Source organism: Melopsittacus undulatus, chromosome 2 (genome assembly GCF_012275295.1).
Source record: "Melopsittacus undulatus isolate bMelUnd1 chromosome 2, bMelUnd1.mat.Z, whole genome shotgun sequence".
NCBI classification, from domain to species: domain Eukaryota; kingdom Metazoa; phylum Chordata; class Aves; order Psittaciformes; family Psittaculidae; genus Melopsittacus; species Melopsittacus undulatus.
In genome coordinates, this window is record NC_047528.1 from 58782799 (window position 1) to 58797253 (window position 14455).

A 14455-nucleotide genomic window follows, 5' to 3' on the forward strand; every position below is an offset into this window, starting at 1 on the left:
AAAAAATACCTTTTATCTTGAAATAAAATCAGTATGTTTTTTAATATGTTGATTATTCTGTAAGTTGGTAAAGAGCAGTGAAAAGGATGTGGAACTTGCAGAACTTATTAAGAGGAAATTTCAAAAGCATACCTCTGCTTCATACAGTTTTACTTTTTACAGCAATCGTGTCCAAAGAACTGTGTTGCTGGCGTACTCAGGTATTCTAATACTGTCTCAACACTTCAAGGAAAAGGGCTTTTAAATACTCTTTTCTGTCAAAAATTAAGTCAATACTCCCTAGGACCCAGTTACAGAGCCTTCGAGCCAAGCTTTTTGGCTGACTGTACAAGCATACTGGGGGAACTGAAGTCAGATTTGGCTCTGGCTGGATCATAAACTCAGGGCTTAAGAACATGTCTTATTGCAAGAGGATCATGAAAATGCTCTTTCAGAACAGTTGCTCCACATTTCTCATATAATTAGAGGGATTAGAAACTCCAGCCAGGACTGGAGCAGTTTCAGTAGGTTCCTCAATGGGAAACAGTTCTTGTCTGAACAGCTTTCCAGTTGGAAAGGCAAAACAGATGTGGCAGAAGAGGCAGCTGAGGTGCATATACATTAAATTACTCATCGTAACTGGTAATAGAAAAAAAATATCATTTTAATAGGAGGAGCCCGTTGTATTTCTGCGGTTGTCAGAAAGGTTGTAAAAACCTGAAGTCTATAATTAATTGTTCTGTTATACCTTGCCTCTCCTACCTTTATTCTCTTTAGTTCTTTTCCACTTGGATGAGCAGTGCAGTATCATACAATGACATTAGGAAGCGAAAGCCTTATTTTTGCTACCTGGGAAAATGAATGTAGTCTATGTTTTGGGTAACTGGCTTTAAGGACACTCATGAGCAATAACATCATTGTCACACAGGTTTGCCAGGACTGGTTGGCCCCCCAGGACAGCAAGGAAGCCCTGGGATGACTGGATTTCAAGGTGAAAAGGGAACTCCTGGCTGGCCTGGCTTACCAGGACAAGCAGGTATTTGCAGCTTCAACTATTCAGTCATTTTAGTGTGAGCACTTGCTATTGTTCCTTTGGGATGGAGAAGAAAGGGGGCTCTTTGCAGTTCAGAGCGGCAGAGTTCCCTCTGGTAAACATTTGTTCCTCATAAAGTCCAGGTGCATTAGTGAAGACCCAAGTGGCTGCTTTCTGATTTATGGCTTCTGAAGGACTGCTGTCTGCTGAGCTCACTTTAACAGCACATGACCTCCCTCAACCAGGAAAGCAGTTTTCAGGAAACATACTCATTTTTCATGGCAACTGGGAAGAAAAAAAAACAAATATTTGACATGCAGCAAGAGCAGTGATATACGGTATTAGAATATTATAGTGTGGCATTAGATAGCAAACTATATGCTTATCCTACATCGTCATAAAAAACTGTGAACTGATCCAATGTCTGGTTTTAAGAATAAATGACCTATGGCTCAGACAGAATTCTGCTATCAAGATACAGGTGATAGTTTAAGATGCAGCTGCTTGAATCACAGGATACAGAATCTCATTGGTTGCCACCTAATTCCTTAATATATTAAGCAGATTTTTTTTCTAGTATAGCCAGGAATTACCCTGCTTTTACTAGGATTTATCTATCTGAATCTGCATCAAATCTAAGCTAATATGGTTATGAAGGCTGCCTTTATAGACAGTGAAGAGGGAGAGACGTTATTTACTGTGAGGTTGAGTTGTCCTCCAGATCCTTGGCCATTGATTAGAAGTACCTGTCTAGCTTTAACATCATGCTTAACACTTTGACAGGTACGAATAGATGGGATAAATTTTACCTGTAACAACAGCAGCAGCTATTACACATTTTGTTAGGGGTTTGTTGGGGTTTTGGTTTTTCTAAATTACAGAGAGTGAATTTCTCCTGAAGAGAGCTTCACTATAATCACATTTAGAGCCTAAAATTATGCCATAATTGTCTTGGTTTGAGGATTTTGGAAAACTAAATGGTTATTAAAAATTCATAGCAGCAAGAATGGAACTAATGACATGCTACCAGACAGATCAAAGATATTTTTAAAAGTAATAATCCTGTTTATTACTTGGATAATATTTGATAGTAGTGAAATTTGCTAATCACAAAACCATTGTGTGGTGTATTTCATAGTAAGCTTATTGTAATTAATTTGCATATAATACACAAGATTTTAACACAGAATAGTATTTATCCAAGGATTTGGATTTTTTGCCTAGAAATATATACAGACTCATAGAAACTATTATGATAATCATGAATGCAATTTTAAAACAGGCTTGCCTGGCTCAAGAGGAATCAGTGGACTGCATGGTTTACCAGGCACTAAGGGCTTACCAGGATCACCAGGTAAGTGAGACTCTTATTCTGCCTGTTCATAGGCATAGCATTGTGTTGGCTGCAAGTTGGGTGAGTGAGATCTTTGCAATGCGACTTTCTTAACTGTATTCCATAGCCCAGTGTGGAATTTTCTTCAGTATTGTGGGCTCTGGCAAACAGCTTCATACCCTATGTGTTGCCACACAGATGTATTAAACTCAACTTTAAATCACAATTTTTTTTCCTCTTACCAAGTTAAAGCTTCAAGGCCTTTTTTTCCCATTATGAGCCATTTTTCAATTAGCCATTACAGACTCACATATTTAGTAAGTCCACATGCTCTATATATGTGTGTTAGCATGCTGATACACTATTACATACAGAAACATCTCAACTTTCCTCTTAATTTTTAACAACTCCACAACAGGTCCAGATGGTTACGGCTCTGCAGGTTTCCCAGGTCCAGTGGGTGACAAAGGAGAAGCAGGAGAGCCAAGCAGAGTGGAAGGCAGCCAAGGACCTCCGGGTCAGAAGGGAGACAGAGGTGTTCCAGGTTTGTATTCCAGAGAATGGGATCTATGCAGGTGTTTTCCATTTTGAAAATCCCATTCTTTATATAAAGTCTGAGGTGAGTTGTTACAATTGCAATTGTGCATTTTCCTTGTAGTACTGATTATTTCTTCTCTTCCTTTCAGGAGTCCAAGGACCCTTTGGCATTCCTGGGCAGGAAGGACCTCCAGGTCCTCCTGGAATTTCAAATATATCGGGACATCCTGGTGATAAAGGCTCCCCAGGTCTAGATGGAGTGCCAGGTAATTCATGCCTTGTTTCCCTCAGGCAAGAATAAAAGACTATGTACAAGGTTGTGCCCTCAGACAACAATAGAAGAGTAACTACTGGGTTAGCAACAGCAGTTTCATTGTTATTTCTGTCTTGATTCAGTAAAATATCCCTATTAAATGCAACACTAGAGTGCATGAATAATTGTTGGACAGAACTAATAGAATCATAGAATGGTTAGGATTGGAAAGGACCTTAAGATCATATAGCTCCAACCTCCCTGCCATGGGCAAGGACACCTCACACTAAACCATGCCACCCAAGGCTTTGTCCAACCTGGCCTTGAACACTGCCAGGGATGGAGCATTCACAACCTTCCTGGGCAACCCATTCCAGTGCCTCACCACCCTAACAGGAAAGAATTTCTTCCTTATATCCAATCTAAACTTCCCATTTAAGTTTTAACCCATTACCCCTTGTCCTGTAACTACAGTCCCTAATGAATAATCTGTCCCCAGTATCCCTATAGCCCCCCTTCAGATACTGGAAGGCTGCTCTGAGGTCTCCACGCAGCTGAACAGCCCCAACTTTCTCCAGGCTGAACAGCCCCAACTTTGTCAGCCTGATAAATGTTCAGGGAGCACAAACTGTAATTCTCTTTACTTCAGATAATTTACATGCATTTAAAATCAAATGCAACTTACACTTTAATTAAAGCCCTTTCCAAGTCACAGAATCACAGAATCCCAAGGGTTGGAAGGGACCTCGAAAGATCATCTAGCCCAACCCCCTATCTTCATTCAGTCTATATTCAATGGTGTATATGATAATAGAGACAGACCTCTTGAAAGTAAAAGGCAGTTCCTCCAGGTTGTCCTGATGGAAGGGTTTGATTTTCATACAAACTGTAATCATCCAGGGTTCTCTTAACTTTCCAAAGGATTATGCTAATTTGCTACTTTAAAATCTGAGGTCTGTGGCAGTCTTGCAGGTCTATGGATTTTTTTTTTATCATTTATAAAACTTTCCTATGTGAAATTACCATGCAAACTAAGCTACTAAGGAAGTATTAGCTTTTCTCTCTACAAGTCCATGCTATGAGCCTGCCCCTCTCACACATATGAAAGAGCCACTCTGTGTCTCTCTATATTTAGAGGCTGATATACCTGTAGCTTATTGGACTGCACATTCATTTCAAACTGTAGTGCCACTGTTAAGAGCTTGTAGCAGAAGCTGCAGATGTCCCACTACCATCTTTATATGATGCATGGAAATTTTTATGTAAACTTGGTAAAAATCTACAACAGGCAACCCAGATGAAACTCAACAGAATACCTAAGTTTCCAAATGGAAAACAAACATTGGTTGGCCTAACACTTCATACTGATTCCCACCCCCCAGGCAGTCGTTGGATCTAAAAATAAAAGTAGAAGCAGTCAGGAGAGTGGGAACATGAACCATCTCTCAGCCAAAATGGTGAGGCATGGCTCATTCTTATTTTGCCACCTGCATCTTGCATTTGGTCCAACTTCAACAGGCAGCACGAGTGATGTCCCACTCAAGACCCTAGTTAGTAAATCCCTCTCTCTTCAGAATCAAGGTCCAAATGTCTTCATAGGTAGCAGAGGTAACTGAAGAGAAACCTGCCAGGTTCAGCTTCAGGCAGTAAGTAATTCTAGAAACAGAAGCTGTTCCCATAATTCCCAAGACAGCATGAAGTAGTTGTTTGTATCCAGATGTTCAACTGAAGCACTAAGATACACTGAACAGTAAGTTCTTGGCTGACTTACCACCTGGCACTGGGTCAGGCACTCACTGCTCTTTGATTTCTCTCTAGTTACTTGGAGAATTTAGGATGAAGCAGGGAGGCATCTATTTAAGTGGGGAACTTGCTGGGGAATGAGAAGCTCATTGAAGGATGCATCTCAGCAGGCACCTCATTTCTGCTGACATCTTGAGATGACACTGTGCTTTGTGGGAGATTCATGCTCTAATTCCTCTGCCACTGCAGCAAAGAGTATACCAGTCTCAGAGCAGGAGTGCTGAATAAGTTGGGGAGCTAAGCATTAGTTCCCCTCTTAAATTAAGGAAATAAAACCTGATGGGATACAATTAGATAGTACTGTTATTTTCCCCTGTGCCCAGGTCTTAAGAATAAGCTGATTACAACCTATATGTGCTCTAAATAGGCTATCCAGGACTACAGGGACAGCCTGGAATACCGGCTCCACCAGGAAGCAAAGGAGAAAGTGGACAAATAGGTGTAAGTGGAGAAATTGGCCCAAAAGGAAGTAGAGGTGATCCTGGATTATCAGGGAGACCTGGCGTTCCTGGCTACCCTGGGCCAAAAGGTAAGGATGGGAAATGCTGATCTTGGCCAGGAACAGGGGAACATCCAATGCTACAGCAGCTTTAATAACATGAGTTTTGCACTCAATCTGTGTTGAAAGGCAGTAATGTCACCTTTTGTTTTTCATTCAAGGTCGGAAGGGTGAGCAAGGTGTCATTGGCTTTATGGGCCCAGTAGGATTTCCAGGTGATTTGGGACCTATTGGACCCAAGGGGGATAGAGGACTAACTGGTAAGTGTAATTAGATGTATGACTCCTTTCTAAATTACTCATTTTGCAGCTCCGCAGAGCTGATCTAACCTACCCTGCTTCAAGTGGGAGGTTGGGCTAGATGACCTCCAGAGTCTTCTACAACCTGCATGACTCTGTGTCTGGCAAATTCCAGTGGGCAGATGCCTGAATTTAACATGAGTAGTCAACTTTTTGCCTTTATCAATTTATTTTGTATGAGGTACAAGCTCCAAAATCACAATCACTTTCAGGATTAAAATACAGAAGAATTCCTGATCTAAACTAAACCTCCAAAGTACACATACTGGATATTTAGAAATATCTTTAAAATCCTTCACTCCAACTGTATCAGCATGTATTTGTGCCTCCTGAAGCCCACCAAAAGATGGTGCTGTGCCTCAGAGAGCTGTGTGGGGAACTTCCCAGCTTCCTGTGGCATAAATAGGGAGCAGTAGCATCATTCACTTCCTTCTGCTTATCTGTGTGCTGTCCAAGGGCTGCTGACCACAGTCCCATGCTCACATATGTGTGTGTATATATATCTGTGGAAAATACTAGTGTTTTTTTGATCAAACTGTCTCATCTTGGTTCTAATCACAGGCTTTCAGGGGCCTCCAGGCTCCCCTGGGCTGTCCCCTCTTCCTCCAAGGCTGGTTGCTGAGCAAGGTTCACCAGGTCCCCGTGGAAATATAGGACCTCCAGGAAGCCCAGGAGATGTGGGACCTCAGGGTCCACCAGGCGATCCAGGTAGGAATTGCACACTCAGAGTGAAAGGTCAGATCCCCTTAGTGAGGTCAGGTCACCAGAGAACTGTTTTGGCTCTCTTCTACTCTAAATTCCAGAAGTCAGAAAGGAGAGTCAAATTTTGGTCTTTCAAAGCTAGGGTTTGGATTTCCTCCTCCTCCTAGCATTCAGAACCTAAGCAAAACACAAGGAAACTTTGACAACACTCACGTAGCCAAAGCAACACCAGATGTGGATCTCATTTAAATCAAGATTGAACTTCTTTGATGGAAATGTGCACATCCTTATGGAAGTGCTATCAGCACAGGGGATGTAGCATTAGTGATATATGGATCCAGTGCAGTACACTCCTTGCTAGTAGCTTCATCGGACATGCGTGGTGGTAGGCAAAGTGAAAGATCAAGGTCATGCTGCTCATCCAAGGAACTTTTTCCAATGAAGTCAGCACTTTTTGCCTGAGCAAGAACTACAGGATCTTGCCTTTAGTGTAAACTGGTAAACATGTCATATAAGACCAAATACACAGAAGCAGAGCATGTGTTAACAAAGCAGGTAGCATGTTCATATTTGTGTAGCCACTGTGCTTATAACGATTGTTGGTGCAAGGTTTCAGAGGCGCACCTGGAGAACCAGGACTCCAAGGCAGGGGTGGCATTCCTGCTCCTCCTGGTTCCAGAGGTGAACAAGGAGCAACAGGGTTTCAGGGTCCAGTAGGATTTGAAGGTAAGAAATGTTGCACAGCACTTCTTCCATCTTTCCACTTTCACTGCCATAAATCATTCTGTAGTTCTACCTCATTGGGTAGGGATGGGGAGAGGAGAAAGAAAGTTTCTGTCTTCACAACTTCTTCATGAGACAAATAACTAACTTTTACCAAGTTATCTTAAAGCGATATTTTCACAATCAGTTTTGGTAAATGTAGATATCAGTTCACTCATGTTAGTGAGTTTGTTTTGATCTGTGTATTTTTATATTGATTTTCTCTTAAGTATTTTCACGTAGTGTTTTACTAGCAGTTACATTCATGGAAACAAATGGTTGGGTAAGTGATATATGTGTAAATGATGTTTAAAGGAGCGTATTTGTAGAAGAAATATCTGTGTCCTTATCCAATCAAAGAGTAGAACAATTACTATCTTACTTAGCTAAGTACATGGAGAAGAAGGTATTTGCAGAGCATAGTTGTAACCATATGAAGCAAACACAAGCAATTAAAAAACTATTGCTTAATCTTGGACTAAGAAAGCACGTTAAAGAACAAATAGGCTCATCTGTATTGCAGAAAGTATGCTCAAATTCAAGGTGTTATATGTGACTTTTCCTGGATCTGATAGCAAAATACATCACCTTAGAAACCAGGGAGCCTGATCCAGCACCAATCTATTTAAAAGCAACTGCTGTAATCCTACAACTGCAGCTCTTTTAAACTTACCATAAGAAGAGTTACTATTATTAAAAGATTAGGTTTTATTCAGCAGCAGCTTAACTGGAATATCAGAGCATTTGTGGGAGCACAAACTAAGTTGTATGATTTCTTTCCCCATTTCTTCTAAGGTCAGCCAGGCCGCCCTGGTAGCCCTGGGCTGCCAGGCATGCCAGGTCGCAGCGTTAGCATGGGCTACCTGCTGGTGAAGCACAGCCAGTCCGATCAGGAGCCAATGTGCCCGGTTGGCATGAACAAACTCTGGAGTGGATACAGCCTGCTGTACTTTGAAGGACAAGAGAAAGCACACAACCAGGATCTAGGTACGTGGGGCAGGTATTGCTGACAGCAGCCTCAATTCCATGTCTCTGACTGAAAATAACAAAAGAATAAAATAGTTCTTAGAGGAAGCTGGGACTTGAGCAGACAGGCTTAGGAAACACCAGAATGAGAAGTGCCCCTGAGCACTCAAGTGTTGCTCAAGGGGACCTCTAAAGCCAGTGAAGTATTCTGGACTTCAGGATTTTACTGACATACTTAGGAAAGAGCAGGAAATTGAAAACATGCATTGTCTTCTGTGTCAATGATTGCCATCATTTCTATTATTTTCTCTCTTCCCTTTTTAACAGGGCTGGCTGGCTCATGTTTGGCTCGTTTCAGCACTATGCCATTCCTCTACTGTAACCCTGGAGATATTTGTTATTATGCAAGTCGAAATGATAAATCCTACTGGCTCTCAACTACAGCACCTCTTCCAATGATGCCTGTGGCAGAAGATGAAATCAAGCCATATATCAGTCGGTGCTCAGTTTGCGAGGCCCCAGCTGTGGCAATTGCTGTCCATAGCCAAGAAGCTTCTATTCCTCACTGCCCTGAAGGCTGGCGCAGTTTGTGGATCGGATATTCCTTCCTTATGGTATTTGTTCTCCAGTGTCACTTTTTGTGTTTGAGTCTTAGATACTAAGAAGGCTGCTCTGTTTTAGAGCCAGCAACACCAAAACCAAGCATCATAGTGGGGAACCAGAGAACTACAAACTACTTAAACTTCCTAGTTTCTAGGAAGCAGAAGAGGAGAAACAAAATTTCTGCAAATTGCAGATAAAATTGCCTCTTGTCAGAATAGCATCTAGAGTCCTTACTGCATGTACAAAATAGTGCTTCAGAGCAGAACATAGGGACAGATGTGGATTGACAAATAAAATGGCACTGAGGTGCAACTGTAGCCTACAAAGCATTTCCACAGCTAAAGATTAGGAGTTACTTATGTACATCACTGGTAAAGCTGATCTGTATTTCAAAAAAGAAAAATCAACCTTTTCCCTTCTTTTGGAAACTTAAAATCATTGATGTTTAGTCTAAGATTTGAAAGCTGGAGAGAGACTTTTTATAGCAAGTAGTAATAGGACGAGGGGGCATTAAACAGAAAGAAAATAGATTTAGATTAGGTATCAGGAAGAAATTCTGTACTATGAGGGGGGTGAGAGACAGTCACAGGCTGCCCAAGGAAGTTTTGGCTGCCCCATCCCTGGAAGTGTTCAGGGCCAGTCTGGACAGGGCTTTGAGCAACCTGGTCTAGTGGAAAGTGTCCCTGTCCATGGCAGGAGGGTTGGAACTAGATGATCTCAACCCAACCCATTCTGTGTTTTAGAAGCCAAAGGTTTCCACTTAGTGTGGAAAGAGTGACAGCCTCCTGTTGTTTTTAAAATTAAGCTTCAGTGTTGTATCTCTAATGGCAACAAGACTTGAGCTCTATATCCCATGGCTTATGGGATCTCTTAGATCTTGTGATCTTATAATTAGGAAATAGGAGGTTACAGAAAAGCTTAGCATTATGGGTGCAGTGGAAGACCTGCTGAAGAGCCTGACCTGCTTTTCCTGCAATACTGTACGGAGGTGTCATGTAAGTACTGGAGGGCTTAACATGGTAAAGAGCAGCTAGAATGTGTGAGTGATCTGACACACGTTCATTGTTTCTGACTGGATTCATGTACTGGAGAGTCAAAATCTGCAACAGTAAGCCCATGTTGTTAACCCATTAAAGACTGGACTGAATGCTAAAGTAAACAGGGTTGAGGAAAAAAGTACTTAGATTTCTGACAGAAAACATCATAGAATAACAATAGTCATTCTTACCTGCAAATCATTTGTTTGTCAAAAGCCACAATTTTATTTTTTTCAGAGAATAAGGTAAAGGAAATCTGGTATTTGTCATTTAGTTACAAAAAAAAACAAAATGACCCACACCAAAAAAACAACACAAAACCAAACCAAAACCAGAAAAACTGAGAGTGCAGGTTAAATGTTTGACCAGCCTTATGTCTGACCTTTCTTTTGCTTCTATAAAAAGAAAACCCCTGATACCAATCTCATAGTTACTTCACAAGAATGCTAAGGATTAATTAAATGTTTGCAAATCCCTGTGTAAACACCAAGCATTGTTAAGAGCAGAGTTTCACCTTAGTAAGACCTTTTGCCAGAGAAAAGTGCCAGCACTAAGGAGCACAGAGTGAGAAAAGGTCATATTTTCCCAGCTAGCATTTGCAGGGAATGAAGTGTTTGGTGAATGCATTTTTGCTTCTCAGGCAACTATGAAAGAAGTACAGCATGCTTTTGATTATCTCAGAGTACATACTGTTTTACTTCCTTGGATTACATTTGTCACCTCTTTCCCCTAAGAAAGGTACAGTACCGAAGGGAGTCATCACAGACTCATGCCTAAACAGCCATAAAAGCCACACAGATTTCAAGTAGCAAGGGAACATCAGTATCATGCATCCTATAGAGTGGCATAAGCATTGCAGAAGGATGGAAGGCCATGGCCAATACCAGAAAAGATACTACAGACATAGAGGTGGAGCTTGTACCCTGAGCATAGGAATGCCAATACTCATCCTGAGGTTCTCAAGTGGGTCTGCTCCCAAGCCAGGGCTCAGATAGCATTTGTAGTTTTTGCTAACTGCTTTCCAGCTCCAACTGCAAAGGCCTCAAAGCTGTAATAGTTTATGCTGCTCCTTACCAACTTGGTTCTTACACAGGGATGCTAGAACAATTTTGCTTCTGATTTTCATAGCTTAGCAAGTCATGTAGATTTATAAGGCAGCTGGTAGGCTGCAGTTCTGGGGTCTGGGTAGGGGATTCTGGTGGGAGGGAGCTGTTTTGTTGTTTGGGGTCGTTTTTTTTTTAAACCGTTTAACAGTTAAACCTCAGCAACATGGAACTCCAGCCAGAGATCAGTCCTTTACTCTGTTAAAAGGTGGCCACTTCTTTGACTCACTTATACAAGCACACTGGACCTCTTGCAGCACAAACCAAATCAGTTACAGTTTGCACTTTTAGAGTGTGGTATTTATTAAGACATAAGCAGGCAAACATAGTAGATGTGCCCAGATTACCCCTTACATTTACAAAACTATTTAGCAACTTTATTTTCCAGCTGCTTGCTTTTATATTGCAAATTCTTTCAGGTTTTTACAGAAAAGGAAAGATCTTCACTTAAAAAGTAGCTGTACAGTTCTAAAAGGGACAGAGGAAATGTCTGGTTTTTATCAGTGCCTTTGACAGAAGAAAACTAACAGTTCATTACCATAGTATGTGTCAAAAGTAACAGTTGAGTGGTCTAAAGATGCATGGCTTTGGTGTAATTTGCTGACAAAGAATATGCCATAGAGGGAACTAGTTATTTGCATAAAAGGTGATTTTGTTTCCACAGTGTTCCTTATGTGCAATGCAGTAAGACAGACGTTTTAATTAGGGAAATTCAAGTTAGATATATGTATGGTGGAAAGCTTTTCTCAGTAAGGGTAATCAAACAGAGAACCAGTTTTCCCAGAGAGGTTGTGCCACCCTTGGAGGTATTGATAAATCAACGGCGCCCTGAGTGACTGTGGGCAACTTTGGAGTCAGCCTTGCTTTGAGCACAGGACTGGCTAAAATAACCCCCAGCAGGCCTTTCCCACCTAAATGATTCTTCAGGGCTAAGACTTTCAACAGTGAAAATCTTAACTATAGAAAAGATGTTTGCCTGAAGACTTTAAAGTGCGATCAACACAGCAGCTACTCCTTTGTATAACTAAAGCATAGCCAAACCCTTAAGCCTTACTTAGCTGCAGGATTAGCTGACTGCTCTGGAGAGAAGAATGCCCCATCCCTGGCAATGTTCAAGGCCAGGTTGAACAGGGCTTTGAGCAGCCTGGTAGAGTGGAAGATATCCCTGCCCATGGCAGAGGGGCTGGAACTAGATAATCTTTAAAGTCCCTTTAAACTCAAACCATTCTATGATCCTATGAATTAGGAGCAATTCTAGTGGCTTTTCTCTTTTCCCACATGTAAGCTTTTGACAGCACCGACTGCAACTGTACTCTGAACACTGCCTTCCTTGTCTCATTTAGCACACTGCTGCTGGTGATGAAGGTGGAGGCCAGTCGCTGGTTTCTCCCGGGAGCTGCCTAGAAGATTTCAGAGCGACTCCTTTCATCGAATGCAATGGAGCACGTGGAACCTGTCACTACTTTGCCAATAAATACAGCTTCTGGCTCACTACGATTGACCAGCCCTTCCAAAGCAAGCCCTCAGCAGATACACTCAAGGCAGGACTGATCCGAAGCCATATCAGCAGATGTCAAGTCTGTATGAAAAATTTATAGAAGTCTTTCACAGTATAAGGAACCTGCTTATCATGTCATACTTATACAGTGGAACCTTCTGTGATAGTTAGACATTTGAATAAATCATGTTGGTGCTTTTTTAACTTATTACCTCAAAAGCTGAAGGGAAAGATAATTTTTTAAAATGTCTGTAAAAGCAAATTAAGTGTAACACAAATCACATCTGACACACAGATCTAATGCTGTGTTCTCCTACTATATATATATATATATATTCTTTTTGCTATTTTAACATTACATCATTTGCCAAATGCTACAACTACTCACAGCTTTGAAACACCAAAAAACTTCACTAATAAATGGTTACCTTGGTCAGATACCAACCGCATTTACTTTAAGAGAATATATGTATATTTTACATTTACTGTATTTGTCACAACAGTAAATACTAACAGTTCCAGTTCCATAAATTAACACAGCCTGATCACAGAGAGAAACTCCTGCAAAATACTGAAACTAGTCTGCAAAGTGCTCATGTCCAGCATTGAAACCTAACCTTGATTTTAGTACTTTAAGCTTGGGTATTTCAAACACACCCAAAACAATTATCTTTTTATTGTGTTTGGTTTTTTTCAAGCCTAACAATGCTTTAGCACTTAACCACTGGAAAGAGCAGAGAAGCCCACAGGCCCCCCCAGAAACAGTGACCGCAAAATACAACTCTTCCTATTTCAGTTAGGAGACTAAATGATGAAGATCAGCATTTTATTTTACAAGCTTGATAATTTTTTCTCTAGACATACCTCAGGATCATTACAAAGGTCTCTTGCTCCTTGATATGTTGTGGACATCCATCCTTGTCACACTACCCACATAGCAGTGACACTGGTTAGTTTTTTCAGTTGCAGCTTCTCTCCTCTGAAACCAAGCCATTCATCACAAACAGATTTGAACCATTACTGCTGCAACAGCTATTGCACATAGGGTGGGCTTTACAGGAGAGCAAGTTGCTTGATGCCCCATAACTTTTAATTTGAGCACAGAACTTCCAGTACTGCCACTTGTCTGTCAAAAGGCATGTTATCCTGGCAGCTAGGGACACACAGCAATGGGATAACCACCACCAATCTGCACACAGCTGGGGGGGGAGGAAGCAAAGCATTAATTTGGAACTATCTTACCCCATAGAGAACCAGGTTATTGCGTGCCAGGCTTGATAAATGGCCAGAATGGCTCTTTCCTTCTGCAGAAACAACTTAGCTCAAAGTTATCTGTCACCACTGCAAGAGACCGGGAAGTGGGGGAACGGATCAGTTGCAAGTTTCCTACTGGGATAATCTGATTATGTACCTGAATGCTTAAACCAGAAACTGAAGAGATTTTTATAGCAATGGCAATTGATTTTTCAACAGTTCACCTCAGTCCTGCTTCAGGTGCTTTTGGCTTTTGTACTTACATTCCATCCTCACTGTATCATAAATAAAACCTGGTTTTTTCTACACTTTTGTTTGTTGATGATTTTCATTTTGTAAATGGTGTTTTTCTGCACAATGCATATGGACAGCTCTGTTGAATTACTTTGTTTTCACCTAAGGAATTAGAAGCACACTGCCAGAAAGCTCCTTCCACTGAAATTCAAACTCTTCAACCGGCAATACACTTGTTTATTTCATGACACTTTAAAAGATCCAAGAGGGAAGCTGTGTTTCTAAAATTGCTTGCTTAAGCTGAACTACTGCAATAGCATTCCATCTTGTTGTTAGAACAATTTAAGCCTATAAATTGCAATGTTGCAGACTAAAGTAGTGTATTATTCATGTTATACAATGTTCAGAAAACCAACATTAACAAAATTTTCCAAGTGTTACCTCTGAAAAAAAAAAAAAGATGAAATATAAATGAAGTTGAAATTCTTAGCTAGCATACTGTCTAACCTTGATCAGTTGTACATATGATGAGATACATCCATAAACAGAGAAATTACCTA

At 40.9% G+C, this 14455-nt stretch overlaps 1 protein-coding gene across 1 annotated transcript in view; it reads left to right on the plus strand.

Moving 5' to 3' along the window:
• COL4A2 (collagen type IV alpha 2 chain) overlaps window positions 1-13969 on the plus strand; it is a 140894-nt gene extending 126925 nt beyond the window's left edge. Inside the window, exons 38-48 of the mRNA XM_031045558.2 lie at window positions 908-1015; window positions 2295-2366; window positions 2764-2889; window positions 3032-3148; window positions 5306-5467; window positions 5599-5697; window positions 6298-6444; window positions 7048-7164; window positions 7996-8187; window positions 8494-8780; window positions 12253-13969. Coding sequence (XP_030901418.2) covers window positions 908-1015; window positions 2295-2366; window positions 2764-2889; window positions 3032-3148; window positions 5306-5467; window positions 5599-5697; window positions 6298-6444; window positions 7048-7164; window positions 7996-8187; window positions 8494-8780; window positions 12253-12507 — 1682 coding nt within the window. The 3' untranslated portion in view covers window positions 12508-13969. The remainder of the gene's footprint in view (window positions 1-907; window positions 1016-2294; window positions 2367-2763; window positions 2890-3031; window positions 3149-5305; window positions 5468-5598; window positions 5698-6297; window positions 6445-7047; window positions 7165-7995; window positions 8188-8493; window positions 8781-12252) is intronic.
• Window positions 13970-14455: the final 486 nt, after the last annotated feature.